This window comes from Phocoena phocoena, chromosome 6 (assembly GCF_963924675.1).
Source record: "Phocoena phocoena chromosome 6, mPhoPho1.1, whole genome shotgun sequence".
Classification (NCBI taxonomy): Eukaryota; Metazoa; Chordata; class Mammalia; order Artiodactyla; family Phocoenidae; genus Phocoena; species Phocoena phocoena.
Genome location: NC_089224.1, coordinates 59,060,339 through 59,088,021, shown reverse-complemented (window position 1 = coordinate 59,088,021; position 27,683 = coordinate 59,060,339). Strand labels below are relative to the sequence as shown.

Genomic DNA, 27,683 nt, shown 5'->3' with positions numbered 1-27,683 from the left:
CGCCAGCCGCGGAGAGCCAGAGCAGCCGGGGAAGCGGCGCGGGCCGGGCGGGGCGCGGCCCCCGGAGCGCAGGGGGAGACAAAGCGAAGCCGGCCCCTTCTCCCGGCGCCGAGATGTGGATCCAGGTTCGTACCATCGACGGCTCCCAGACGCGCACCATTGAGGACGTGTCTCGGAAAGCCACAATTGAGGAGCTGCGCGAACGGGTGTGGGCGCTGTTCGACGTGCGGCCCGAGTGCCAGCGCCTCTTCTACCGGGGCAAACAGGTGAGGCGCGCCCACCGCACCCCTCTGGAAGCCGGAGCAAGGACAGCGGGGCGCCACGGGGTTGCGTGGGCTGGGCGGGCCGGAGTGCTTGGTGCACGGCGCACGCAGAGCGCACTTAGCTCCACTTCGGGTGGGCAACCCGCGAGACTCAGAGTGCGGCCCTGCGCCCGCCTACGGGGCCTAGCGGGGTCCTGGCCGGCCCCGTTGCAGGTGCGCTCGGCGGGGGCGCCCCGAGCGCCGAGACCTCACCGCCCTTACCAAGCGGGTCAGCAGCCGCAGGCACAGCCCCCTAGAGCGCCTGGGTTCCCTCGCTTCCCGCGCTTGGTGGGGTCCGGGGCCCCTGCAGGGCGGGGAGGGCAGCGGGCTCTGGCGGCCATGCCGAAGTGCGGGTGGGGAGGGTCGGAGGCCCCCGCTCCCGGCCGCGCTGACCCGGCTCACGGCTCGTATCGCTTCCGTATCTCTGCCGGGCTCCCGGCTCCCAAATAGGAGGGGAAACATACATTGCTCCCTCTGGGGCTCAAGACCCGAAGTCTGCCTCCTTACTGTGGAAGGGATTTATATATACTGAAGATTCGAAGTGTTTACAGAACTTCTGGCACTCCTTTCCCTCACCTGTTTTCCTAGAATCGAATCTGTTGTGGGGCAGATTAGAGACCTGGGCTGAAGAAGCTGTTGATGTAACCCGGGACAGGTTTAAACTGCCCAGTGTTTGCCAAGGGGGTTGTTCGCAGAGTGAAAAGCAGTGTAAAAGATTCGTCTTGCTCTTATTTTTCACCTTTAATTAGACCCCTCACTCAAGCTTTTAACACAGCAATTGGAGCATAGCCAGCGGTACATACTTAAAGGCTGAAAGTGTTTTTTTGGCGGTGAGGGTGTCTGTGGGCGTCGCTGGTAGTTGAACAGTTTAGCCTTGGTCTGGTCCATTGAAGAAGATTTTTCTTACTCGCATGGCCTGTACCTAGAGACCCAGACCCATCCTATTTTATTGCCTTTTTTAAAAAACAAAAACAAAAACGTTAATCCACTAAAGAAGTTGGCATCCTCCAGTTGGTAGATCATAGTTTGGCTCCAATCCTGTGGTTTGAAGTAAGTGTAACTCTCTTTGATTTGGTAGAAGTAGCCGTTTTCCTACAGCCAAAGGGTTTGATAGGAATATTTTTCTCCCCTTCCTAGTTACCCTTTGAAACCTGCCCAGAAATTTCAGAGTAACAAGATTACACTCTGAGAAAGAGCCAGGGTTTTTTTTGTTTTCAAGTAAACGATAGCATCTTTGATATGTGTTAGTAGCCAGTTTTATATTGATCTTCTAGTGTTAGACTTGTAAAAACAGCTGTTCAATTTAGTTGTAAACTTTGCTTTAGAAATAAATGTATGTGTATTAAAAACTATGTAGCTTTATATTGCTGTGCCTCCAGTGGCTGACACCTTTTTATCTTTCGGTCAAAAGTGAAAAGCATGTAATCAAGTTTATTGAATTTTATTTTCTAGCTAGGAACAATAGTACATGAATTCCTGGGATACTTTGGTGACTTCACCAGAGATAGAAATGAAGCGTGAAAATGTATTCCTGGGCGACACCCCTTACAGTCTAATTATCAAATATGATAAAAAGAAAATGTGCACCTGGCTGTCTTTAGGAGAAGGTAGGGATTGGGATAAATTCAAGGCAACAGGGTACATTTTCAGGAAACCAGGAGGCTATTCCAGGTTCAGGGAAAAACTTGAGGATAACAACATTATGTACCTCCTAGCCCAGGACAGTTGATAACTCCCTACTTTGATTTCACTATAGGGATAAACCAGTAGGAATTAGGAATGGACCTTGGGTGCTGTACTTAGTTGGAGACAGAAGGAAGACATTGCTGAAGCTGTATTTGTTCCTTATGAGCTGACAGGTAGCCATGGCAGTGATTATTATCTCTATTCTCATTTCCTCTTTGGTGTCCACAGTCCTTGGACAGGGTAGTGTGTCCTACTACTGGCTTGGTGTCACAGGGCTGCCCTTATCCTGTAAAATGCCTTTGTGCTTATTAGATAAAGGCCACCCCTTCCTCAAGATGCCTTACTGCCACATAGTGAAAAATGTCATAAATAAAAACAAATTTACAGTGTCCATGATGTAAGTGGTCTCTCCCCTACCCCCACCTTTGTATGTTAGGTCTGCCACTTTTAATCCTTGGAAAACATCAGAATCACTTGTGGATATTTATTATAGATGCTCAGCTCACCCCAGAATTGCAAGTGGTTGAATTTAACAAGACCCCATGGGAGACTCTGATGAGCACCAGAGTTTGAAAATGAATGTTGAAGGATAGTCAGCCTCATACTAGTTTCTTAATGTTCAAAGTATGGTCCCTGGATCAGCAGGACCAACAGCATTAGCTTCACCTGGGAGCCTCACACCAGACCTACTGAAGTAGAATCTGTATTTTAACAAGGTCCCCAGGTGGTCTGTATGCAAATGAAGCTTGAGAAGCTCTGTAATTATGTGATTCTCTCTACTTTAGAGAGTCAGAATGGAGAGCCTCAATTCAGGGCTGTAAGTTCCAGTTAAAGTAGGGTAACCTCATTTGGATATTCTTCTCTGGGAAGTTGAGTTTGCACCCTGGGGATTGGGGTTTTTTTTTTTTTGTTTTTTTTTTTTGATTTTTGGCGGTACGCGGGCCTCTCACTTGCTGTGGCCTCTCCCATCGCGGAGCACAGGCTCCGGACGCGCAGGCTCAGCAGCCGTGGCTCACGGGCCTAGCCGCTCCGCGGCATGTGGGATCTTCCCGGACCGGGGCGTGAACCCGTGTCCCCTGCATCGGCAGCCGGACTCCCAACCACTGCACCACCAGGGAAGCCCGGGGGTTTTTTTTAAGGAAGAGTTATATTGGTGGATCTATAAATCTTTTTGAGAATCCAGAGCTTTTCCTACTTCGAAAGGATTCTCTTCCCGCTTCTCTTTCCTTCCCTGTATCACTGTAGGGACTCTTAGAATAGATTGTAGATGTGGGGTATGAACCAGAACTGAAGAAAAGCTGAGTAGTTAGTTTCCTTTTGCCCCTGGACTCAGTTTTCACATGCAGTACAAAGTAGAAGTGTTTGCCTACTTAAAGGAGTGAGGGAGTGAGAGTGAGAGAGAAGGGAATAGGGGGAGAGGAAGAGGGAGGAGTGTATATGCTGTGAAAGTGTAATGCCCTCCACCTGCATCCCTTATCAGCCCCTTGGGAATGACTTCTCTGCCTTCTTAGCTACTGCCAATTGGTGTTTGCTTCCTAGTTTTCCCTTGCATCTTACTGTTACCTGGAATTTCTTCAACCCAATTCAAGGAAAAAATTCTAGGACTAGTCCTGCCTCTCTAATATTGTAAATTCTGCAGCCCCATCTTCTAGGATGGCAGTTATCAAACATTTTCTGCTGTGAGACATTGATGAACTATAGTTAAATGCATGAAACCCATAGGTGTTTGTAATTTCCAAATTATCCAGTCCTTTTCTCCCCCACTCAGCATACTTTAAGTGCAGGTAATTTTCAATCTATACTTTCATTAAATTTGGGAGAACTTTAGTACTTATTCTTATTTTTTTTAGCTGTGCAGCTTGCAAGATCTTGGTTCCCTGACCAGGGATCAAACTTGGGCCCTCGGCAGTGAAAGCTCAGACTCCTAAGCACTGGACTGCCAGGGAATTTCCAGTACTTTTAAAATAACATTCCAACAGTCTTCGCAACTCTTCACAATAGCCTAACTCTGTGGAACTTTCAGTGTGGTGAATAATAATCACTGTTTCAGGAAAACTGGGAGGGTACCTATGAATTAGGAAGCACTATATAATCTGGGTAAAAGTCGCTATCCTAGCGAGCGTGAGTAATTGAGGAAAAGTGGTTACTTGTTATTGTGGGCCTAATTTCTATTACAGGGCTTCATGCCTTCATATGCTTAGCGCTTCACTGTGACTTAAGATACTACTTTTCCTTTCAAACCAAGTCTCACTTTAAGCAGCTTATATTTACTCTGATCACTTCCTAGAAACTAGTCAGAGGGGTTGGGTATAAGAATGCCCCCAAGGTTCCTCTCACTGACACCTCAAATTTCAGTGGAAAAGTGTTTATGGAAATACTTTGGATTTCCAATTATTTCATCACCTTAACAGCTGTCTTCATTTTGGGGCATGCCCTACCAGTTAATTTGCATGTTCTGTGCTGTTAGTTTTTTCCCTACTTCGAACATGACATTTTTTTGTAGTTGTCATAATGTGCAACAGCTGTATGTTTAATCAAAGTTGCGCTTTTTCAGTTGTTACAGAATTGGTGTGTTCTTATTTGGGGGTGAGGGGAGAGGGAAGGGGATGCTGTTGGAGAAAGTCAAAATGAAGGTGTGAGTGTGTAGTTTTTTGTTTCTTGAGGTTTTCCCAGGAGTTCAGGATTAGGAGTTCTTGTTTTTTTAATCAGATAAGCCATGTTAACATCATGTCCCTATAAGGGCTTATCTGCTTACTGACTTGGAAGACTCCTTAGACTTATTTGAAATAAGCATGTTAACTAATCTGTGAGATAATGTCTCATTTAATTCCCCCGCTGGAAAATTTGAATTTCTCAATCCCTTGTTCTTTTAAACGGTGTGAACACCTGTAGTGTGCAGGATTGTGCCAAGTGTATTCTTGGACCGCTTGAATTAAAGTTACCTTACCTAGTACATTAGTAAGTTTGTCATTCAAGGACAGATTCTCATTCTTTTCTCTTTGGTTGACTTCTCACATACGGCTTTATTGTGTTAGAGCTGTGAATGGTGACAGGTATTACATGCAAAGAGGGAAGAATGACTAGGGATTAAATTGGTAATGTTTCCGGGGAAATGGTAGTTCTGAACTTCAAGGAGTTTAGAGAAATGGCCAACTGACTTTTATAAAGAAACAAAATGGAGACTTAGTTTCCTAGGCCTTCTGTAACAAAGTACCAAACCCTAGGTGGGTTAAGACAACAAATTTATTGTCCAGCAGTTCTGGAAGCTGTAAGCCAGAACTCAGGTTGTCAGCAGGGCCATGCCATCTCTGGCTCTAAGGAAGAATCCTTCCTTGCTTCCTTTAGCTTCTTGATGTTTGCTAGCAATCCTTGGTGTTCTTGGCTTGTAAATGTGTCACTCCAGTCATGTGGCTATTTTCTCCCCTTGTGTCTGTCCAAATTTAAACTTTTTATAAGGGCACCAATCACAATGGATTAGGGCCCACCCTTTTCATCTAGTTTTAACTTGATTACATCTGTAAAGATCCTATTTCCAAATAAATAAGGTCTCGTTCTGAGTTACTTGGGATTAGGACTTCACTGTATTTGGGAGGGGTTGGGGATGGGGCTGGTGGACGCCATTCAGTCCTTTATAGAGACCCTGCCAAAATATGGGTAAGTTGCAAGATAATTTATTCACTAGTCATCCTGGAATACTTTTCATAATACAACTTGATGGCCTTTACAGAGAACTTTGAGCAAGTTGGAGTAGCATAAGAAAGAATTGTAATTATTCCTGCTTGAATTTTTTTTGCTTGATTTTTTAAAATTACTGCTTCAGAAAGATAAAATGGTTAAATGTCCTTATGAACACAAGGTCATAAAACAGTTCACTTTCAAAATTCACCTTTCTTGTAGATTCATTAAAATATACAAAACTTGTTGAAGTTTAGAGTTTTTCTGCCTAGGTGATGAGGTCACAGCAGCAGTGATAACATTTTTGGTTTCAGTGGCTATCAGTTTTCCCTATAGTTGATATAGAATGATTCTTAAGAATTTATTGAGGTCCTGAAAAGATGCTGTCATCAGAGGCCATAGGAATGGCTTCACAGTCACTAAATTTCAGTGCTCTGTATTTTATTTTAATAATTTAGCTAGGACATTTGAGTAACTAAGGATGTAGAAAGATTGAGTTTTGAGAGAAGCATTTTAATCTTTTTCTATCCTTTTTTTCTAGTTAGAAAATGGATATACTTTATTTGATTATGATGTTGGACTGAATGATATAATTCAGCTGCTAGTTCGTCCAGACCCTGACCTTCCTAGCACATCTAAACAGACTGATGTACAGGCCAAACCCTGTTCTAATAGTCCACCTAAAGTAAAGAAAACCCCAAGGGTGGGACCTTCCGGTCAGCCGTCTACATCAACTCATGATTTTCTTATTGATCCTGGCATTGGACTATACAAGGTATGTTGTCTTCCTCAGACTTCTGGTTAATTGTGAGAATATAGATATGTTCTCTTCAGGGTGTTGTGAACAAGAAAACATTGATTGCTGTTTGAGAGTGAAGATTGGGCTGTTAATATTTTAACTTTTAAAAGTAATCTTGAAATACTAGTGAAAGATATATAGGCAAATGTATAAAATGTGTATGTACAGTCCAGAGAATAATAAAGCAAACACCTGTGTAATTCCACCAAGGTTAAGTAGTTCCTTTTTAAAGCCTCCTGTGTGCCCCTACCAGAACACATCTCCCTCTCTTTCCCTAAGAGGTAAACTACTTGTTCTCACTTCTCTGGTCATTTTATTTTTCTTTAGTGTTAACTACTTATGTATGTATCTCTAAACAATGTTTTGTTTTGCCTGTATTTGAACTTTTACTTTTTTGCATATAGATATTTTATTTTTCACTATTATGTTATTCCATTTTATTAACATGCCACAATACATATATCTAATCCATGATTAATAGGTATTTGGGCTGTTTCCAGTTTTAGCTGTTTTAAACTGTGCTGTTTTGAACCAACTATGTGTATCCTGGTATACATGTTCAAGAATTTCTTTAGGAATTTTTACCTAGAAATAAAAGTGCTGGTGGAACTTCAATGCATATTGTATCTGTAGATCAGCTTGGAGAATTGACATCTTTACAATGTTGAGTCCTTCATTCATGAATGATAGATGTCTCCATTAATTTAGATCTTTGGCATGTTTCTCAATTACTTTTCTGTTTACATACCTTTGACTTATTTCTATTAGCTTTGTTTTTGATGCAGTTTACAAATGGTTGTCTTTTAAAATTGTGGTTTGTTTGGTATGTAGAAATGCAATTGATTTATTTATTGACCGTTGTTATCTAGCAACTTCTTCAAATTCTAGTAAATTTTGTGGGAATAATTGACAGTTTTGCTCCATCTTTTTCTGTCCTTATATTTTTTCTTAATTTTTACTGGTTGGGATAAACTGGGACCCAAACTTAATTGTCAGAGCGTTTTCAAGGCAAAAAATTAAAGATTGGTAGACAAAATGAATTAAGAAAATGCAAATAGAGATCTATGGAAAAATGCAAACAGATCCATAAAAATGGAAAGAATCAAAACTGGCAAAGCGTTGTATCAAAGTACCTGGCCTGGCTACACTGATGAATTGCTTTAAACCCATGAAGATATCTAAATTGACCCACAAATGTAAAAAAAAAAAAAAAAAAGGAAAGCTTTCATTTATTCTGTAAATTTAGTGTAATACTGATACTTGAAACATGATAAAAAGCACACTAGTATCACTACATATTGATGTAAAACCTAAGTTATGTTTTACAAATAAAATTATAACTATATTAGAAGACCATACCTTGACTAATTGTGGTTTGTCAGGAAGTGGGATAGTTCATTTTTAAGAAATATTTTAATATTTCATATTAATAAACCAAAGAAAACAAATGATCTGTTTTCTTCATCTAAATAAAAATTTGAATTCATTTCTGATATTTTAAAAAAATCCTTGTTAACAGGAACAGATGGAATAGATGAATATTTTAAACCACACCCAGCATCATGCTTAATGGTGGGGAAAAGCCACAAGCATTCCCATTAAAGACAGGAGCCAGACAAAGAAGCCCCTTAATGCTATTGTTTAACATCTTTCTAGAAGTGCTAGATGATACAGATAAGCAGAAAACAAAGTGTTGTAAATACTGGAGAAGGCAATCTTTACTTAGGAATACCTGGAAAGCTGAGAAGATACCTTAGAGCATTATGAGCCATCAGAAGAGTGGCTGTTGAAATACCAGTAGCTTTCCTTACTATGATCATTTAGTAAAAGAAAAAAGTATAGTAACAAAACAAAAGTCTGCGAATAAACTTACATGATATGCACAAAAGTTACATAAATTAGTGCCTTATGTAGTGCTCACAGTTCAGATTGAATTTTTAATATTGAAAGCCCACTTGCCAAATTGTTGTTTACGTCACTCATTGATTTCATCACTCTTTCAGTTACCAAAACTTTCTACTTGATATTTTTTCACGTTATTTTAAAAATAAACTTGTTAGTTTAGAACAGTTTTAGATTTACAGCATAATTGGGAAGATACTACAGAGTTTCCATATATCCCACACCTGGTTTGCCCTGTTGTTAACATCTAACATTAGTGTGTGGCACGTTTGTTATAATTAATGAACCATATCTCCTTAGCTTGTACCTAATGTCTTTTATGTTCCAGAATCCCATCTAGGACACCATATTACATTTACATTAGTATTATACTTAGATAGTTGTCACGTCTCCTTAAGCTCCTCTTGGCTGTGGCAGTTTCTCAGGCTTTGTATTTGATGATCTTGACAGTTTTGAGGAGTACTGGTCAGGTATTTTGTAAAATGCCATGTTAGGATTCATTTGTTTTCCTCATCATTAGACTGGATTACATATTTTGGGAGGAAGAGCACAGAGGTGAAGTGCTATTTTCATCACATATCTAGGGCACTGTACTGTCGACATTCTATTTGGTGATTATAATTTAGGTTTTACATCAGTAGTAACTTACTACTGTTGATGTGAACCATAATCACCCGGCCAAGGTGTAGTGTGTGTCACATTTCTTCACTGTCAGTTTACTTTCCCCCATCCCCCTTTACATACTTTTTTTTTTTTGAGATGAAGTCATTATATGCAGCCCAAACTGCATGTAGTCAGATTATCTACAAAAATTATTGGGAATTCTTTTATGTGGGAGACTTGTCTCTTCATTTCCTCAGTCATTTATTGACATCAGTATGGATATTTTTTCTCCTGTGTCCCTTCCATATACCCCCATTATTTTGGGTTCCTTTGATTTTCGTTGAAGCGCTTTCTTTCTGGCACTAGCACTAGCGCTTTTCTTTCGGGCTCATCTTGTAAGTTTCCTGCCCCAGTCCTGCAGTCAACCATTTCTCCAAGGAGCCTTGGTTCCTTTAATTGGAGAATGGTATTGGAAACTAAGATCTGGGCTCTAGGTGCTCCTTGCTACTGGGGTGTCCTTGTTTTTAGGGCCCTCAGCTGACAGAGCAAGGAAATACATTCAGTATGTATAATAACTCCTGTATATCCATGTATCTATAATATTTATGTAACCATCTGTGTCCATATTAAGCTTACATTATTACATTTTAACTTTTAAGGGCAACAGTTTAGAAGCTGCTACTTTTGACTTGATTTGTTTTGGGCCATGTAGGTATGAATTTGTTTTCATAGGAGAGGACCAGCTTATGAATCTGCAGATCTGAGATTAAGAAAGGTTAAGTAGTTACGGTCAATTTAAATTCTCTGTTTAGCACACTTCTCAATACCCAGTTGTGTCCCCTCCCCCAAACTAATTCAGACAAGCATCATGAGAAACTACTTCTCTTAGCAGATCTTTGCTTTTTATTTGCAGTGTTAGCACTTTGGCGGTCAACTATTTCTAGTACTTGGTTTTGTTTTTTAAACATCTCATATTTCATATTAATATATAGCATAGATGTTAAGGACTTGAGCTTTGTTGTCAGACTTGGTTTCAAATTTCAATTCAGCCACTTTCTGAGTTGGACAAATTTGGCAAGTAAGTACATTGTCTCCCTTTCCTCATTTAGAAATACACTTGGAACCTGGCATGTGAACTCTCAAAAGGCTACTGTTATTTGTAAAGTAATATGTTTAGTCAAAGCTGCACTTAACCTTCCTCTTTAGTTGAAGAGACTAACACAAACTTACTTGCTTTTTTGGATGAAGCTCGGTAATTGTCATAGATATTTGAAATTTTGACTAGTGACTTTTTCATATAGAAGGGTTTATTTCTGGATAATCCATTCATTGAATATTTAGATATTTAGTGTATATTTGTACTGGGTACTAGAAATGAGTAAACAGATGATATTGCCCTCTGCCTTCATAATTATATTAGATATTCTTTTGGGCTAGCCTGAAAATGCTCAGAGGCTTCTACTTTTGACTTATTTTGAGTTTGCTTTGAATTTTGTCTGTTTTCCTTAGAGCGAGTCTCTGAATAATGAGTATATCAAAATTTCATTAAATTGTGTCTGAATCATTTAAAAATTGGGAGGTTTTTTTTTCCTCTTCATGAATTCTTGCCTATGTAATTTTTTGCTTTATAAAGATTTTTCTCTATGCATGAGCAAACAGATTTGGAGGCTTTCCCTTCCTTTTGCCTAAGAATATTTTTGGACCGCATGATAAGCAGGCACAAAAAGTGAATTTTCAAAGTAGTGTACTCAAAACAGACATAGGTATACATTTAAACTTTAAGATGAAATTTTAATCTGAAGTTGTTATCCAGTATCAGTCTTGTTTTGCCCTATTTGATAACTTTGAGCGATATTTGGTCAATTTCAGATAGCTTTTCATACGTTGTAAGAAACCAGATATCACTATCACGTTTAGAAAGTCTCTGGAAGATTGCAGAGGCTGGGTCCATCCATTCCCATTATACAACACATTGAATCACACTGGCTCTAGGAAGTAATTTGTTTTCTGAAACCAGGTGGACCTCTGATGCCTAAATTGGTTTTAATTCTGGTTTTTAGATGTGGAAGCTTTGTATGACTCATATCAGATCTTACTGTTGAAATGACTCATTCTGGCTTAAATAATAACTGTTTAGCATGATGATAGTAAGCTTTTAGGGCTTAGCTAAGTGTGTGGCACTGTTAAAACTTTTTACACGTCTATGCTTATTGTAGCAAATAAAGAGGAAAATTATCAGTAATTACTAAGTAAAAATCATGAATTTCTTATATTTCCTGTCTTTTTCTTGTCTTTTGTCTATAGTGCAGTGCTGCTTTATTTAACCTTGTTGATCATGAAATGTAACAGACAACAAATAAGAGTAGAACTTAACAAGATATTATGAAGTCAGTGTCCATAAATACCACTCAAATTAAGAAATAGAACAGCAGTACGCCAGGAGCTTCTCATGTGCCCCTCTTGATTAAACTCCCTCCTCCCTAGTTGTAACTACTACCCAAACTTCTATGGTAGTCATATCTTTACTTTTTATTAGCTTTAACCTTTTATTATACTTAACCTGTTAATAACCTTTAACCTATGTATGCATCGCTAATTTTCCTCTTTCTGAACTTTATATAAATGGAACCGTATTGTGTTTTGATTTGTAACTCTGAAGAAACACGGTATAATGAGAGAATCATGTTCAGAGTTAGAGAAACCTTTATCAACTTAGCTCCCATTTCTAGCTGTGTATCTTCTGAGGGCAAGTGTATTTCACTTCTGAACCTAATTGGAAAATAAGAGTGACGTTGCATTGTAATTTTTAAAGGAGGTAACGTATATAACGTTAAATGGCTAATGTATTTACTGAATAAGCATGGTATGGTAATAAGACTGACCATACTATGAGTTTTAATAAGTTTTAACATAGGACATATGTTGATACTTAGTGGAAGGAGAGTTATTTCATTTGTTCCTACTATATGCTTGCTAGGTTGGCACATCATACAGATTTGTCACCTACTCTCAATATACTGCAAAGTATGTTACTTTATAAAAGAAGCTGAGGCTGGGACAGGTTAAGTAACTTGTTCAAGGTTACATCTAGTAGGTGATAAGCAAGGGCTTAAACTGAGGTTTATCTGCAGAGCTTGTGTGTTTTCCACAGAACATACAAAGTGCTACAGCTAGCTATGGTAATTTCTCAAGTATTTGCTCTTGGTACTGTTTTATTTTTTAATGATTTTTCCTTGCCTCTCATACTTGGGTTTTTTTTGTTTGTTTGGGTTTTTATCAAATACTTGGACATGAAAGACTCTTCTCTAAATGTGGCTACAGGCATATCTTGGAGATAATACGGGTTTGGCTCCAGATGACCGCAAAAAAAGAATATCAGTAAAGAAGTCAAACAAGTTTTTTGTTTTCCAGTGCATACAAAAATTACATTTACACTATACTATAGCCTATTAAGTGTACAACAGCATAATTTCTTTTAAAAGTGTACAATACCTTAATTTTAAAATGCTTTATTAAAAAATAACCATCTAAGCCTTCAGCAAGTCGTGATCTTTTTGCTGGTGGGTGGTCTTGCGTCCGTGTTGATGGCTGCTGGCTGATCCAGGGTGGTGGTGGCTGTGGCAGTTTCTTAAATAAGACAACAGTGAAACTTTGTCATAGATTGACTGTTCCTTTTACAAACAAGTTTTCTGTAGCATACAAGGCTGTTGGATAGCATTTTACTAACAGTAGAACTTCTTTCAAAATCGGAGTTGAGTCCTCTCAAACCCCACCACTGCTTTATCAACTAAGTTTATATAGTATACTAAATCCTTTGCTGTTTCAACAATCTTTACAGCATCTTCAGCAGTAGCAGCTTCCATCTCAAGAAACTACTTTCTTTGCTCATCCATAAGAAGCAACTCCTTATCCATTCAAGTTTTACCATGAGATTACAGCAATTCACCCACATCTTCAGGATCCACTTCTAATTCTAGCTCTCTTGCTATTTCCATCACATTGAAGTCCTGAACCCCTCAAAGTCATCCATGAGGGTTGGAATCAATGTATTCTAAATCCTATTAATGTTGATATTTTGACCTCTTCCCATGAATCACAAATGTCCTTAATGGCATTGAGAACGGTCAATTCTTTCCAGAAGGTTTTCAGTCAGCTTTGCTGAGATCCATCAGAGGAATCACTATGGTAGCTATAGCCTTACAAAATGTATAGTAATGAATAGTAGCAAAAACATAAGCTTTAAGGTCAAGGTGTCTTCAAATCCTAGTTTTACATTTTATTAACTTTCATTTGGAGCAGATTAACTTGTCAGAGCCTTTGTTTCCTTATCCTGTAAAATATGATTTATTAATTATTAAGGTTAGTTAGACAAGCCTAACTAAAGGAGCCTTGCATAATACCTGGTATATGGGTATTAACTTCAGTACATACTAACCCCTACCCCTACCCCATGTGATACCATCCGTCAGAGTTCTGTTGGATACCTTAAGTGGTCTTAGACCCTCAGGAAGAGCTAGCTTGATTAGGTAATGATCTTGTATTAGTAATGTCTGGTTTTTTTCTTTTTAAAGAGTTTTTAAAAAGATGAAGGGATGTCTCTTGGTTGTTGCTCCTGAAAGGGCTTTGACCTTTAGACCAATTCCCTCAGCGTTTTTAGGACAGGATTTTTTTTTTTTTTAACCCAATTCCTTAGGTAGCTCTAAATTTCTCTGGTATACCTGTTTTCTAATACCGTTTTCCTTTTGTTAGATTGTATGGTTTAGTTCTGGATCATCCACTAGAGTTGACTACATACATTTTACATGTTTATAGCTCTGTTCTCTTTATATTTTCTTCGTTCTTTGAGGTACTAAATAATGCATTTGCTAGTGACTTGCTGTTGGTGGAACTTATCTCCATTTTGTATAGGTAGGTTCACTAGATTCTTTCCTTTGTACATGTGCGTAAGTCCCTTGTTTTCGAGTTTTATTTTCTGTTCAATACTGTGTTTTCTGGTTGGACTGACTGTAAATTATCTGTAGGATTCTGAAGAAATTAATGGAACAAATTAATATCACAGTCATAATACTTCAGAGTTCTGGCTTTTGGTTAGTGACTTTTTTTTTTTTTTTTTTGCGGTACGCGGGCCTCTCACTGTTGTGGCCTCTCCCGTTGCGGAGCACAGGCTCCGGACGCGCAGGCTCAGCGGCCATAGCTCACGGGCCCAGCCGCTCCGTGGCATGTGGGATCCTCCCAGACCGGAGCACGAACCCGTGTCCCCTGCATTGGCAGGCGGACTCTCAACTACTGTGCCACCAGGGAAGCCCTGTTAGTGACATTCTTAATGAATGACATGCCAGGATAACTCTTGGGTACACAAGAATTATATTTTAAACGTCTAATATAGATATGGGTAAGGAATAGTTAAAGAAAATACCTATTTCATTGAAGGATATTGGGAGGAAAGTTAATTTTCGTATTAGTAAATAACAGATTTGACAGTATAATCCAAAAAGAATAGTTTCGTTCTAATCTTTGAAATTACTTTAAACATGAATATCTGCAAATATTAACTATGATAACCCTCAAAATAACTTGAGTTATATTAATGTTTTTGAAGCAGTAGATGAAATTACGCTTCATTAACTAATTTTAAACTTTTTTTTAGGTAAACGAATTGGTGGATGCCAGAGATGTCGCCCTTGGTGCTTGGTTTGAAGCACGTATACATAGTGTTACTAGAGCTTCTGATGGACACTCACGTGGCAAAACTCCACTGAAGAATGGCAGTTCTTATAAAAGGACTAATGGAAATATAAATCATAATTCCAAAGAGAACACAAATAAATTGGACAATGTACCCTCTACGTCTAACTCAGATTCTGTTGCTGCTGCTGAAGACGTAATTTATCGTATCGAGTATGATGAGTAAGTGCTCATGCTATTGAGGACTTCATTCATGTTCTTGTTTGTAGAAGCAAAAAAATCTTCCATCTCAAGATTGTTTTCAAATAATAGTCTTTCAGAAGAAATCATCTAGGGGTCATGTTCAGTCTAGTACCATTTGTTTTTGTTTGTTTAGTGGTTGTAATATAATAAGAGCTCCTCAACATTTAGCATCTGGCTCCTAAGTGGTTTGTTGTTTTGGGTATCCTAATACCTGGCTTAATTCAATATGTAAGGGTTTCTCTTTGGTCCTCTATTAGGGTTTTTGCTATGTATTTTAATAATATTCTAGAAAGTATATAACAGTGTGTAATGTAATAGCATTCATTCATTTATTTATTTATCTTGGCCATGCCGTGGGGCATGTGGGATCCTAGTTCCCCAACCAGGGATCAAACCCATGCCCCCTGCAGTGGAAGTGCGGAGTCTCAATCATCAGACAGCCAGGGAAATCCCTGTAATAGCCTTTAGAATGAGGGTGAAATATTTTCTAAAAGCTATTATTGGGATAATTCACATAAAATATATACATTTAAAGGGTACAATTCACTGTTTTTAATATATTCATAGGATTGTGCATTATCACACACTACTCTTAGAACATTTTTATTTTCCCCCAAAAAACTATATATGCCCGGCAATCACTTCCCAATCCCCCTCTCCCAACAAAAAAAATTTTTTTGAATTTTGTTTTATTTATTTTTTTTATACAGCAGGTTCTTATTAGTCATCCATTTTATACAACAAAATGTAGTATTAAGAACTTGCTTTGAGGGCTTAGACTTTAACACTGAATTATTTTCCTTACCTATGTTCAAAATCTGAGTATAAAAGTTACTATGGGGAAAGATTTAGTGTTTATTCAACACTAAATGATCTTTGTCTTCATTCAAGTGACATTTTAATATGTATAGAAAGTATGAAACCAAATCTTTATCAGGTGTGAGTTCAAGATCCTAAAATGGTTTTGATTTTTCTTAACAAAAATGGTATAAAAGACTGGTGTCAACTCAGATTTCCAGGATACCTGGAAAGGGGTCAAAAGTAGATCCCTTTCATCTTTTCTGATACTTCTTATGGTTTTAGTTAACTTGCCAACGTGGCTTATTTCAAATGTGCAATCATACTGTTTTTTACCATAGTAGATGATAATAGAAGCAACAACTAGAATGGGTATTAATATCTGGGATTGGCCAGGACTGGCAATATTGGTAAATCGAGCCTGGGATAGAAAGGGATTGGAGTTGATGTGTTAATAGTAACCAGTGTCTGGGTTTATGAATACCATGGCAAAGAGGCAAGAGTGGAGGATTTAAGCTATCTGTATATTGGCTGTCAGCAAGTGGAGTTCTTGATTTGCTTCAAGTTTTTATTCTATTTCTTGGAGAAAAGAAGAAATAACTCAGAAACCTGCTACCTGGGACCTGATTCTGGCCAATAAAGGAGTTATTATTTGCCCCCCCCCAAGAAAAATTGTATAGAATGGCACAGTGTAGAAATAGGGTAAGAAGCTTTAAACACTAAGTAAACTAAGGCTTATTAAATTTTTTACAGTTTTAGGGGCTCTTAGTTGGTTTTGGAATAAGACTTTCCAAGGGATAGGCCTGAGTTTGGTACAATGTTAGAACATAAATTACAGTATCTTAGCGTTTATTTGGTTATTTTTTAATGAAGAAGTTTGTCTTGATTAGAATGAATGTTAGTCTAAACCCAACATGCATGAGAAGACTAAAATTATCTGTCCGAAATAATTTTACATGATGGAATTGTTTTAGTGTTGGCAACTTAAAGATATGGTAGCTGAACTTTCTTTCAGATGTAAGATATCAGAAGCTTAGTAAATGTCATTCATATCTTCAAAAAGAGAAAAGGACTATACAGAATAAAGTATGAAATAAATAAAATAGATGAGTTTCTGGATAAGAGTCCCAGATAACAAAAGGCTGGTATAAGCATCTAGAAAAAATCATGATCCCATATGGATGTGATAAAGAATCCTGTTAAAGTTTCTTTCGTCACGGTTATCAGAAAAGTTAAAAACTATAGTCAAGTTCATGTTAATTTCAATAACTTATTAAACAAGTTCTCACATTCTTGGACAGAGGATGCATTGAAGACAGATTGTGGAGTATATGGCTTAGCAGTAGTAATAGATTCTTATTGAGTAGTAAGCTCCAACTTAGTTAGTAGAATGTAGCTATCAAATAGTTACACTGTAGGATGTTTTATTAGAAGTAAGATATCTAGAACAAGACTGGTGGTGCTACCGTTTTACCGGGCTGGTTATTCTCTACTTAGAATATTGTTTTCCATCTTCGTGCTTTAAGAATAATACCAACAGGACATGGTGCATCTTTAGAGTAGAGGTCAAAATGTAAAATCAACATGAAGAATAGCTAAAAGAACTAAGTATTTACATTGAAAAGACTGGGATCAAGATAGCTTTCATATTTTAAAAGCTCGGGGTGAAAGTTGTGTACAACATAGAAGGTAGGTTTCAGGATAACATAAACTTCCTACCAGTCAAATCTCTAAAGATAGAGAATGGTCTGCACTGAGAAGGAGACAAATACAAGCATTGGCTATCTTCAACCTTAGGGGGAATTACTAGAAATGTTACATTGCAAAGGGAAATAAAGTTAGAGGTTATTAATCCAATCACTCTAATTTTTACTTCCAAAACAGTATTTGTCAATTTTTTTGTACTTAGTAGACTTTAAGTACATACAGGCTGCCATCCCATTCCATTTATGATTCTAAATCTGTCATTTCTCTCAATGAATTAACTTCATTTTTCTCATAGATTAAGTTGAAAGTAATCTGCTTAATTGTCTCCAAACTCTGAGTGCAGCAGTGCGAGTGCGTTTTGAACAGCCTGTCATTTAGCCAGTGCAGAGAGGTATTGTACATGGGACCAAGGAACCTGTTCAAGGAATTCTTCTGGGATTTGCAGTGTTTGTCAGTTTAAAGTGGCACTGTTCAAAAGTACTTTTACAGTGACCTACAGGTCCTAATATATTAACCAGGCTAAATGAATTCTCAGTCTTTGAAATGAATTTCATTAAAAGCATTGCTGTCTCAGAACAAGATTAAGTAGGTATACTACTCTGCATCTTCAGTCCCCACTCCAGTCAGAGCAGAGTTAAAAACAATTTTTAATCTGTGAGAAGTGATACGTACTAAAGATTTATAATGTTACTTATTAGGTAGATGTGTTCCACAAAACAACACTCCCAAAAGCCAAATCTAGTAGTTGACATTGTTCTAGAATCTTAGTGAAATCATTTGTTTGCTAACCTTATTCTATTTTTCCTCTCAAAATTATGGATATGAATATTCTAAGTGCATAAAAAGCAGGTTATGTTAAGAGATCTGTTTGAGATGTTTTAAGGTTTAAGGGTTTTACTGTTTTCAGGGGTCCCTTTTCTATATAATCCTTGATGAATATAGACTGAATTGAGAGCTTCCTACTGCAAATAATATAAAGCAAAATTGTGGAGTTAACATCAAAGTGCCTGCTACAAAGAACATATATGTGGGTTTGTTCTGTTTTGTTTTTTCATGATAGCTATTCTGTACCATTCATCTGTCATCACCCTTGCCTTAGCAAGGGCTGTGTATTTTTAGAATTAAACCAATCCAGTAAGTACTTTGGGAGAAAGAGCTAGCAGTACAAATATTAAATCTAGACTTTAGAGATTTAGATTCCAACGGATTCTTAAATCTTCTGTAAAGTTTTAACTTCTTAAAAGCAGCTTTATTAAGGTATAATTCACATAGCATTCGATTCGCCCATTTAAAGTGTAAAATTCAGTGTTTTTTTTTAGTATATTAACAGAACTGTGCAACAGTCATCACAATCTAATTTAGAACATTTTGGTCTTCCACAAACCCCGTACCCATTAGCAGTCACTCCCTGTTTCCCTACCCCCACCAGCCCTTCCCCCAACCCCTCTCAGCCATAGGCAATCGGGAATCTTCTGACTCTGGATTTGCCTATTCTGGACATTGCATATAAGTGGAATCCTATAACGTGATCTTTTGTGACTGGCTTTTTTCACTTAGCATAATGTTTCAAGATTCATCCATGTTGGAGCTTATATCAGTACCATATTCCTTTATTGTCAAATAATGCTCCATATTACCACTGTTTATTTATCCATTTATCAGTTTATGGACACTGGTGTTTTCTACTTTTTGCTGCTAGGAACCTTCATGTACTATTTTTTGTGTGTAGGCATTTGTTTTAGTTTTTTGGCATGTATGTGGCAGCAAGATTGCTGGGTTGTATGGCAGTTATGTTTAACCTTGGGAAGAGCCACCAGACTTGTTTCCAAAGTGGCTGCACCATTTTACATTCCCATGAGTTGTGTATGAGGGTTCCAATTTCTCCACACCCTCACCAAAACTTTGATTAGAGCCATCCTATAGTATAGGAGGTATAATTAACCTACAACATTATGTTAGCTACAGGTGTACAGCATAGTGATTCAATATTTCTATACATCACAAAATGATCACACCACTAAAGTGTGTTTATTGGAGAATGACTTTGCCTGCTTGAAACTTTTGTTTTTAGTGGTATTTTGGGCAGAAAACAAAAGGGAAGGGGATTCAGAAATGAGCAAATGTCAAGGTAATATAGGCAATTATAAACCCGTGGAGTGGTTAAATGGTCAATTAAAGAAAAAGAACATCAAATTTTCCCTTATTTCATAGTAAGCTTGTACTGTATATTTCCATAGCTTTCTAAAAGATGTCTTTATTCCCATTAGTTACTTTCTGTAGTTATGTAAAGTTTACAAATTTTAAGGGTCCTGAACATTAAATTCACAAATCTGTGACAGCAGTCTTGTGAGAGTAGAGATCCTGAAGCTAATTGTGATGATGAGCCATGATCTTGACTTATAGGGAAGTAGACTGGGAAAGGGGCAATCATTACCTTAGTGTTTCTGGTAGGTTAGTATGTCTATAGCATAGCTTACAGCAATTTAATTACATTAACTCTCATGTGCCAGACTCTGAGCTAACTTCTTACATGAATGCTCATGTAATCTTTACAATAACTATAATGTTAGTTACATTAACTTCCATATGAAGAGACCAAGGCTTACTTACATAACTTGCCAGAGGTAACATCTGTTAAATTGTCTGACTCCAGAGCTTAAGGGTTAACCAATATGCATTATTGCCATTCTGCCTTAAACATGGTACATGTAATTGGTAATAGCCTACATAACTTCAAAGGTCAGCCATTTTGTATGACCTAAAGACTTGCTTTAGACTTGGCCTGGGTTTTAAAGCAGACAGCACTCATACAACTTTGACTTAAACCCTGGGTATGTAAGCAACTGAGGCCACACTACTGAATTTAATCTTTACTCATCATTTGGCTGCTTTATCAACAGATAAAGGCTTAATTCCTTACCCTGCTTCTGTATTAAGAAACATCTGTTCTTAGTGGATTTGGTTTAGATTCCTCTTAATTAGACTAGCGGTTCTCAACCCTAGCTACACATTAGTTGTCTAGGAAGCTTTAAAAATATCAGTGCCTAGTACCCACCTCCATAACTTCTTGTATGATTGATCTTTGGGACCTCAGGGGATTGCTGTCTCAAAATTTCCTCTGTGATTCTAATGTGTAGCCATGGTTGAGAACCACTGCCTTAGACTAGTGGTTCTCAAAGTATAGTCCTGTCCAGGAACATCAACATTACTTGTTAGAAATCCAAGTTCTTGTACTTACTCCAGATGTAATGAATCGCTGTCTGAAGGTGGCCCTGCAGTCTGTGTTTTAATAAGTCCTCTGGGTGGTTAATATGTATACTCAAGTTTAAGAACCACTCACTGATTGCCTTTTGTACAGCCTTATCAGTTGCTACTAAGAACCATATGGGGGAAAGGGGTTGATATGACAATTTAAACATAGTAAATACATTAAAGGCTGGAGATGATATACAATAACTGAGGAATCTGAGTATTCATCTTTATTTTAGTACCTGTATACGTGGCTTATGGCTTGTTGATTTTTCCATTTCGTTTCCATATACATAAAGGATTAGTTAAGTCTTTTTCTAAAAGAAATTATATTTCATTCCAGCTAAATGATCTGTATCATTTAAATGAGGGACCATTTTCCACTATGCAGTCTTTATCTGTACCTTGGCTAACATAGAAAGCAGTGTCCATCATGTGTTTGTGGAGAATTTATCTTTTATGATGTATTGGTACATTCTTTTTTTTCCTTTTTAACCAGTTGAAATATTCTGTTTTGAGTTTTGTGGCAATTTTAGTATATTATCATTCACATAATGTTTCTTTTGACTTGATAATTTCTCTGAATTCCCCAAACTTGCACTTCCTCTTACGAACTCAAACCCCAACCGAGACCATATAAAAGGAAAGGTTAACATGGGAGTAGTATTTGCAGAATTAGCTCCAGAACCACTGTTTAAAAAGTATTCTTTATTTCTTCTGTCTGCTCCATCAACTGTTCAGTATTGGTAAATTCTTGAGTGGGGGAGAATACTCTGTAGTAGTTGAATATTTGTTCTGAGATCTAGTTCTGGCTTTCCTTTGAATTAGACTCTTAAATGCATCAAGTCAGTCGTTCTAAGACAAGCCTTCTGAATTGGACTTAGGGTTAAACTAGATCTCCGAATCTCCCCATATACCTTCTTCTAAGGATTCAACAGGTACATTTACAGGTCAGTTAAAAAAGGTGAATTTGGGAATACTAGTCTTGTTAGTGACTTGCTTTTTCTAATTGCTTTATTAAATTTAGTGTTCTAATTTAGAGACCTTGATTTATAAATTGGAGCTGATTTCTGTAAAGAGAAATGTAAGCTAGAAAACACATAGTAGTTTGAACAAGGAAGTATATATATAAAGAGGGAAAATGCTTATGAAAGTTATTTTATTTCTGTATCATATCGTAGTGAATTGTCTATGGCTAGGCAAAGTTGAAATCTTTAAACATGAGAGAGTTTTCATAGTGACATGAAAACTACTTATATAATCTCTCATGCTCCATATTGTTCACATTTCAAATAGAAATGTCAGTTTACCTCAGAAACAAACTCTTTTTGTTTTGACTTTTTAGTAAATTATTCTGAAGTACCCTTTTTAAAGCATGGTTCAATAATTCACTTGTTAAAACAACACTATGTGCCAAGCACTATACAAGTACTTTTTATATCTCGTGTAATCCTCATTAAACAATCAATGAAGTGGATACTTTTCTAAGTGTAAAGAGGGAATAACTGAGATTTAGAGAAGTTAATATACCTAGTATTGAATAGGTGATAAGTGGTAGACTGAGATTCAGAAGAGCACATACTTAGAACCACTCTACCATACTACCTCTCATTTTGAGAGAAGCATGCTTATAAAATACCTTAATGTATAAATAAGTATATATAAAATATTATAAAGCAGTTATGTTTGCATATTTTAAAAATTTCTATCATTCTCTCCAGTTATCTGTCACAGAACAGAAACCTTAAATCAGTAAACACCTGTGTGCCTTTAGGAAAATGCATAGCTCGCTAGTATTCAAAGGATTTTTAAACCAAATAGGTTAAACTGCTGCTTTTAACAGCGTGTCAAGGTTCTACCATGGGATTGAGATCAAATGGAAATGTCAGAGCATCACTTAGAACTTGGAGGGTAACTTAGGCTAGGCTACAATTAAAAGCTCTTCTGGCGAACGTCTTAGGATAATGTTGTCATTGCTGCCAGCATTCTCTTAAGATTTTTTGAGCTATTCTAAGCCTGTGGTGCATGCTTTTGAGTATTCTTAATTATGGCTACTGCAAATAGAAGTCAGTGAGCCAATTCTGAAAAAAATCAAGTGGTATTTTTAGATAAAAGTTGCTGTTCTATAAAGTAACAAAACTGATTTTCTTGAATGTATTGATGTGATCTATTTCTAAAGGAATCCCAAAAATGTTTTAATGATGTCTGGGTTTTCATGGGAGGAAAGGAATAAGATTTAAAAAAATCAGATCAGAGTGTCATGTTGATCTTGAGTAGGGAGCTATAAATGAGAGGTTTAGTTTCAGAACCCTGGTGCAGTGAGTGACCAGTCTCCCCCATTGTTTTTTGGTTGTTACTGACATGTTTGCCAAAGACTTAGAATATTTCCTCTTTCTATGACTTGCAGTGTTCTAAATGGATGATAATCAAGAGGGCAGAAGAAGTTAGATCTTTGACTTTATTGTTGCTCTTCTCTTGTGTTAAAAGATCACTTGGTGCTTAGAAAAATGACTACAGGTATCAGTTAAAATGACTACAGATATCAGTTGATGTCACCTTTTCAAATTTATACATCATTCCTTTACATGAGTGTTTCTCAAAACAATGGTCAGCAACACTGCTGATTCACCCAGGTACAGTATTTATAATGCAGATTCCTGGGGGATACCAGATCCCACCCCCACTCCCTGCATTGGGTGGGCCTGGGGTAGAGCCCAGGAATCTGCTTTTCAGAAAGCAGCCAGGAGCCTATTAAGTATACAGAGCATTGGTTCTCTTATAGGCTGTATAGTTTTAGTCATTAGAATCAGAATTTGCTTTGAATTCTAGGTCTTTGGTTGAGTTTTTTGCTTTGTTTTCTTTGAACTCATTCAGCTTTAATTTCCTCATCTGTAAATACCTACTTGACCATGTTCTTTTTTTCCCCTAATAACCTTGAAAAGTATCCAGTAATAATACTCAGATTTTCTGCTTTTCATTTTATTAATTTTTTATTAATTTATTAATTTATTTTTATTAATTTATTATTAATAAATAATAATATTAATTTATTATTATTAATAAAGCCAGGTTATTTTGGTAAGTACTCTTAAATAATTTATCTTTGGCATAGGTATCTTTTAACCTGATTACATTGTTTCCTCTATTAAAACAGTTATACACCATTGTTAACATGTTGTACAAGTGAGATATATTTCCATGTAATATGTAAAGTCCTACTGTAAGCAGTTTTAAGTAAGTTATTTTTGTCTGTGAGTAAGCTTTACATTTAAGGTGTGAAACTGAGTAATGTCATCTGTTAGATTAAGAAATGCTTTCTTTTTGCATGTAGTATGACATTAAAGATTTGCTAAACTAGAACATGCCTCCAGGTGAATGTTGTCCTTATTTAAGCATTTTAACACCAGGAAGCCATGTTTTGAAGGAAGGTTTCAGTGATAGTACTTTGCTTAATACTGTTTGAGTCTTCTAAAATGCTTAGTTAGCTTACAAGTCACCTAAGGAAATGTACTTTTACTATTTTATAACAAACCTGTTTTAAAAATTGTGCTTAATCAATTTCCCTGAAATTTAATTCCCTGGGTTTTACTCAATGATTTGTTAATTGAAAACACAGTTGGTTTTTGCTAAAATGTCACATAGTTCAGGATAATCAAAAGCATGTACTCTGAAGGATATCTCTAAAAGACATCTAAAGAGTATTTGGAGCAATGAAAATGTTACTGGGAAAACAAGCTTAAGGATATTTAAGGCTTATCTGAGAATGTAGACTTTATAACACCAAAGTGTTTCTAAATTCTCAAAGATGCAGAGTAGCTAACTAGAATAAACTTATACCTGTATTTGGGGTAATACCTTGACTTCAGGTTCTAAGAACAGGTCATGTAGAATAAGAAAAAAAGGACCCTAGTCTTATCCTTCCATAGCTGTATGTTGGCTCTTGGCACAGTGTAGTCAGCTTCAGTATGTTCCTTCTTCTCTGCTTCCGGTCTTTGGGGATATCTTGAGCCCTGTTTTAGAAGTTTTTCAAGCTTCTAACACTTCCCAAAATGTTTCAGTCTCCTGCAGTTTTCGCCAGTGCAAATGCTGGAAGAAGTCAGCGCTTGGACCAATCTGTAGAATTTGCAGTGGTTATCTTCAGCCATACATTAGACTTCATGGGAGGCAGGGAATGCTGTGTTGGAGGCTGCCTATACTTAAAAAGACTTTCTCTTGTGTACTTGTATAAGTAACTGGAGCTAACTACAAGTTTCTGTGTTTTAAGAAATCCAAAAACATAATCTTTAAAACGCCTTTTTCTTATTATCTCTGTATAGAATTCTTTGTTCCCACTTAACTACCGTAAAACACAGTGGTCACAGTTTATTACATTTTATTAAGAGCTTTAGTTATACAAAAGATTTTTCTATTTAATGAGTTGCATGTTTCCAAACATCTGTAGGCCTGGTATATCCCAAACACACTAAAGTTTGAACATGGTATCTGCTTCTCAATGAAAACTTGCTATTTTGTAGTGTTAAGTTCTGTGATAGAAAAATGCACAACTAGCTTTTAGAGTAACTAAAGTTCTGAGATTATAAGGTAGAGAAGATACTTCTGTATTCCTGAAGGAGAGCCACAGGATACCAAGGATAAGGAGGTACAAAATACAGGGTTACCTAAGGGTAGATTAGTATGGCTGGAGTGTAGGAGATATGTGGTGAGTAGTAAGAAATGAAACTAAAGGTGAATAAAGATTTCAAGTTAAACATGGCAGATTAAGTTGCATGTTTGTCTCCACTCCTTCTTACACCCTCCTAGAAGACAGTAAAAGAATAAATGCATAAACCCCCGAGGACAAAAAATATGATAGAAGTAAGACACAGAAGAGAAAGCAACAAAATTTTGGAAGGTAAGAAGCTAATGGGTAAATGATGCGTAACTTAGGCCAGAAAAAGCTGAAACCTAAGGATAAGCCAACAACAAGCAAGTAAATTGACATTGAAGAACCTTTGGAAGGTTCAGACCTTGGATTTACCAGGTACTTTGGACGTAGGCATATGGAATAAAACTGAGGAGAAGAGGATTGGTTTATTTATATGAAAGAGCATTTTAATCACTTCTACCCCACTCAAGGCTTAAATCAAGAAAGAGGAAAACATGGTATTTAGGAAATAGGATTCAACGCAGGAAGTAATGAAAGGAGATCCCAGCATGACAGCTGTGGAACAGGTCTAAGCCTGAAGAGCAAGTTTTCCAGATTAGAATAGGACAGAGGTCTCTAGAAGATGTTTTGCAACCCAGAACACTAGTAGAGTACCTGAAATGTCTGAACGTAGAAGAGTTTTAACACCTGTGGTAGAATGGGGATAATTAATATGTACATGGAAAATTAAGCAAGTAGCAACCAAAAAGAAGAGTTAAGTACTCAACAGAAAACAAAGTTGTGAAAGAAAGGATTTATAATTAAAGCATACTTCATTAGTTAGCTATGAACACTTATTTAGTCAACATGTAAAAAAAAAAATATTGTAAAAAATACTGATTTTTACAAACAACTTGGTTTGTATAACATGCTTAAGAGCAAGAAATTTTGTCAATCCCTGCAAGATTATAAGTCCTAGAGCCAGGTGATCAGAGTTTGAGTCATGTCTCTGCTTCTTACTCCTGTCCAAGTAAGTTAACTTCTGTGCCACATCTGTAAAATGGGGATAGAATAGTGCCTCCCTCTATCCTAAGAGGTAAATATGTTAACACTTAGAGCAGTGCCTTGTGTTAGTAATTATAAGGAAGAAGATATAGAGGCAAATGAGCTGTACATCACGGATGGGTAGAATAACAGTTTGAAGTAAAAAGCAATGTGTAAGCATGTTACTTTAAAATATGCTGGAAAATAAAAGAAATAGCTAAAAGTTAAACAGTTGCATTGGGGGAATAGAAATCAGTGTGGTGGACTGGGGCAGGAGGCTGCTTGTCCTCACTGTAAGCCTTGAATGTTAACTTAGAGTTTTGTACTCTTGTAGGAAAACTTCAAAAAGTGGGAAGAGCCTTTTGTTTGGATTTTAACTTGAAGCGCAGAGCATTTTATTTTTTATTGTAGAAATCTTTAAACTTATGCAGAGGTTGAGAGGAAGAACTCATCACCTAGCTTCAATCATTATGAACTCCTGGCCAATCTTGTTTAATCCGTACTGGCATCCCCAAGCACCACCACTGGATTATTTTGAAGCAAGTCCCAAATCTTAAGTTTTTTCAACCAGAAATAGCCTTAGCAGTTGTGGTGGGCACAGTGCTCAGATCTTCAAGACAGAACTTGCTGACCTGCAAGGAATGAATGCAGTTAACTGATAACTTTTAGCCACAGCACTTTGGATATCTGTGACAGTGTTTGAGCCAAAGCCACACTCTTTCTTGGCATCCTCCAGCTGGTGACTAAGTGTGGCAGCAGTTCTAGGGCCTGGCAGTTATGCCCAACATTGCTGCGGAGCTCACGATTGGATTGGCGAAGATTTTGTTTGTATCACACTCTCATGTTTCTCTTTCTCAACCCTCTTTTCCTCTCCTTTCAAAGTGAAAGACAGCATCGTGGTCTAAGGGCTATTGCTTCCTAGTCCTACTCTTTCTATTTTTCGTAGGTTCATCCTGATCTTGACATCTTTTTTCTCAGTTGAATACTCTAAAAGGATTCTTTTTAAAGTGTGCAGAAGACAGCTAACATCAGGCCAGAGATTTACTACTCTTGTTTTTTGTTTGTTTTTTGTGGTATGTGGACCTCTCACTGTTGTGGCCTCTCCCGTTGCGGAGCACAGGCTCCGGACGCGCAGGCTCAACGGCCATGGCTCACGGGCCCAGCCGGTCTGCGGCATGTGGGATCTTCCTGGACCGGGCACGAACCCGTGTCCCCTGCATCGGCAGGCGGACTCTCAACCACTGCGCCACCAGGGAAGCCTGATTTACTACTCTTTAAAAGGTCTGTGTGTGGTTGACCTTTGGCTGGTGTTGGGGAACTTAACTTTCAGGAGGATTCTCATCATTCTTTGACAAAAATGGTTCAC

General features: G+C 37.5%; 1 protein-coding gene across 1 annotated transcript in view; it reads left to right on the top strand.

Annotated features, from left to right (window-relative positions):
- The first annotated feature begins 113 nt into the window (after window positions 1-113).
- The window catches only part of UHRF2 (ubiquitin like with PHD and ring finger domains 2), a 73,887-nt gene continuing 46,317 nt past the window's right edge, over window positions 114-27,683 (top strand). Inside the window, exons 1-3 of the mRNA XM_065879017.1 lie at window positions 114-266; window positions 6,205-6,438; window positions 14,615-14,874. Coding sequence (XP_065735089.1) covers window positions 114-266; window positions 6,205-6,438; window positions 14,615-14,874 — 647 coding nt within the window. The remainder of the gene's footprint in view (window positions 267-6,204; window positions 6,439-14,614; window positions 14,875-27,683) is intronic.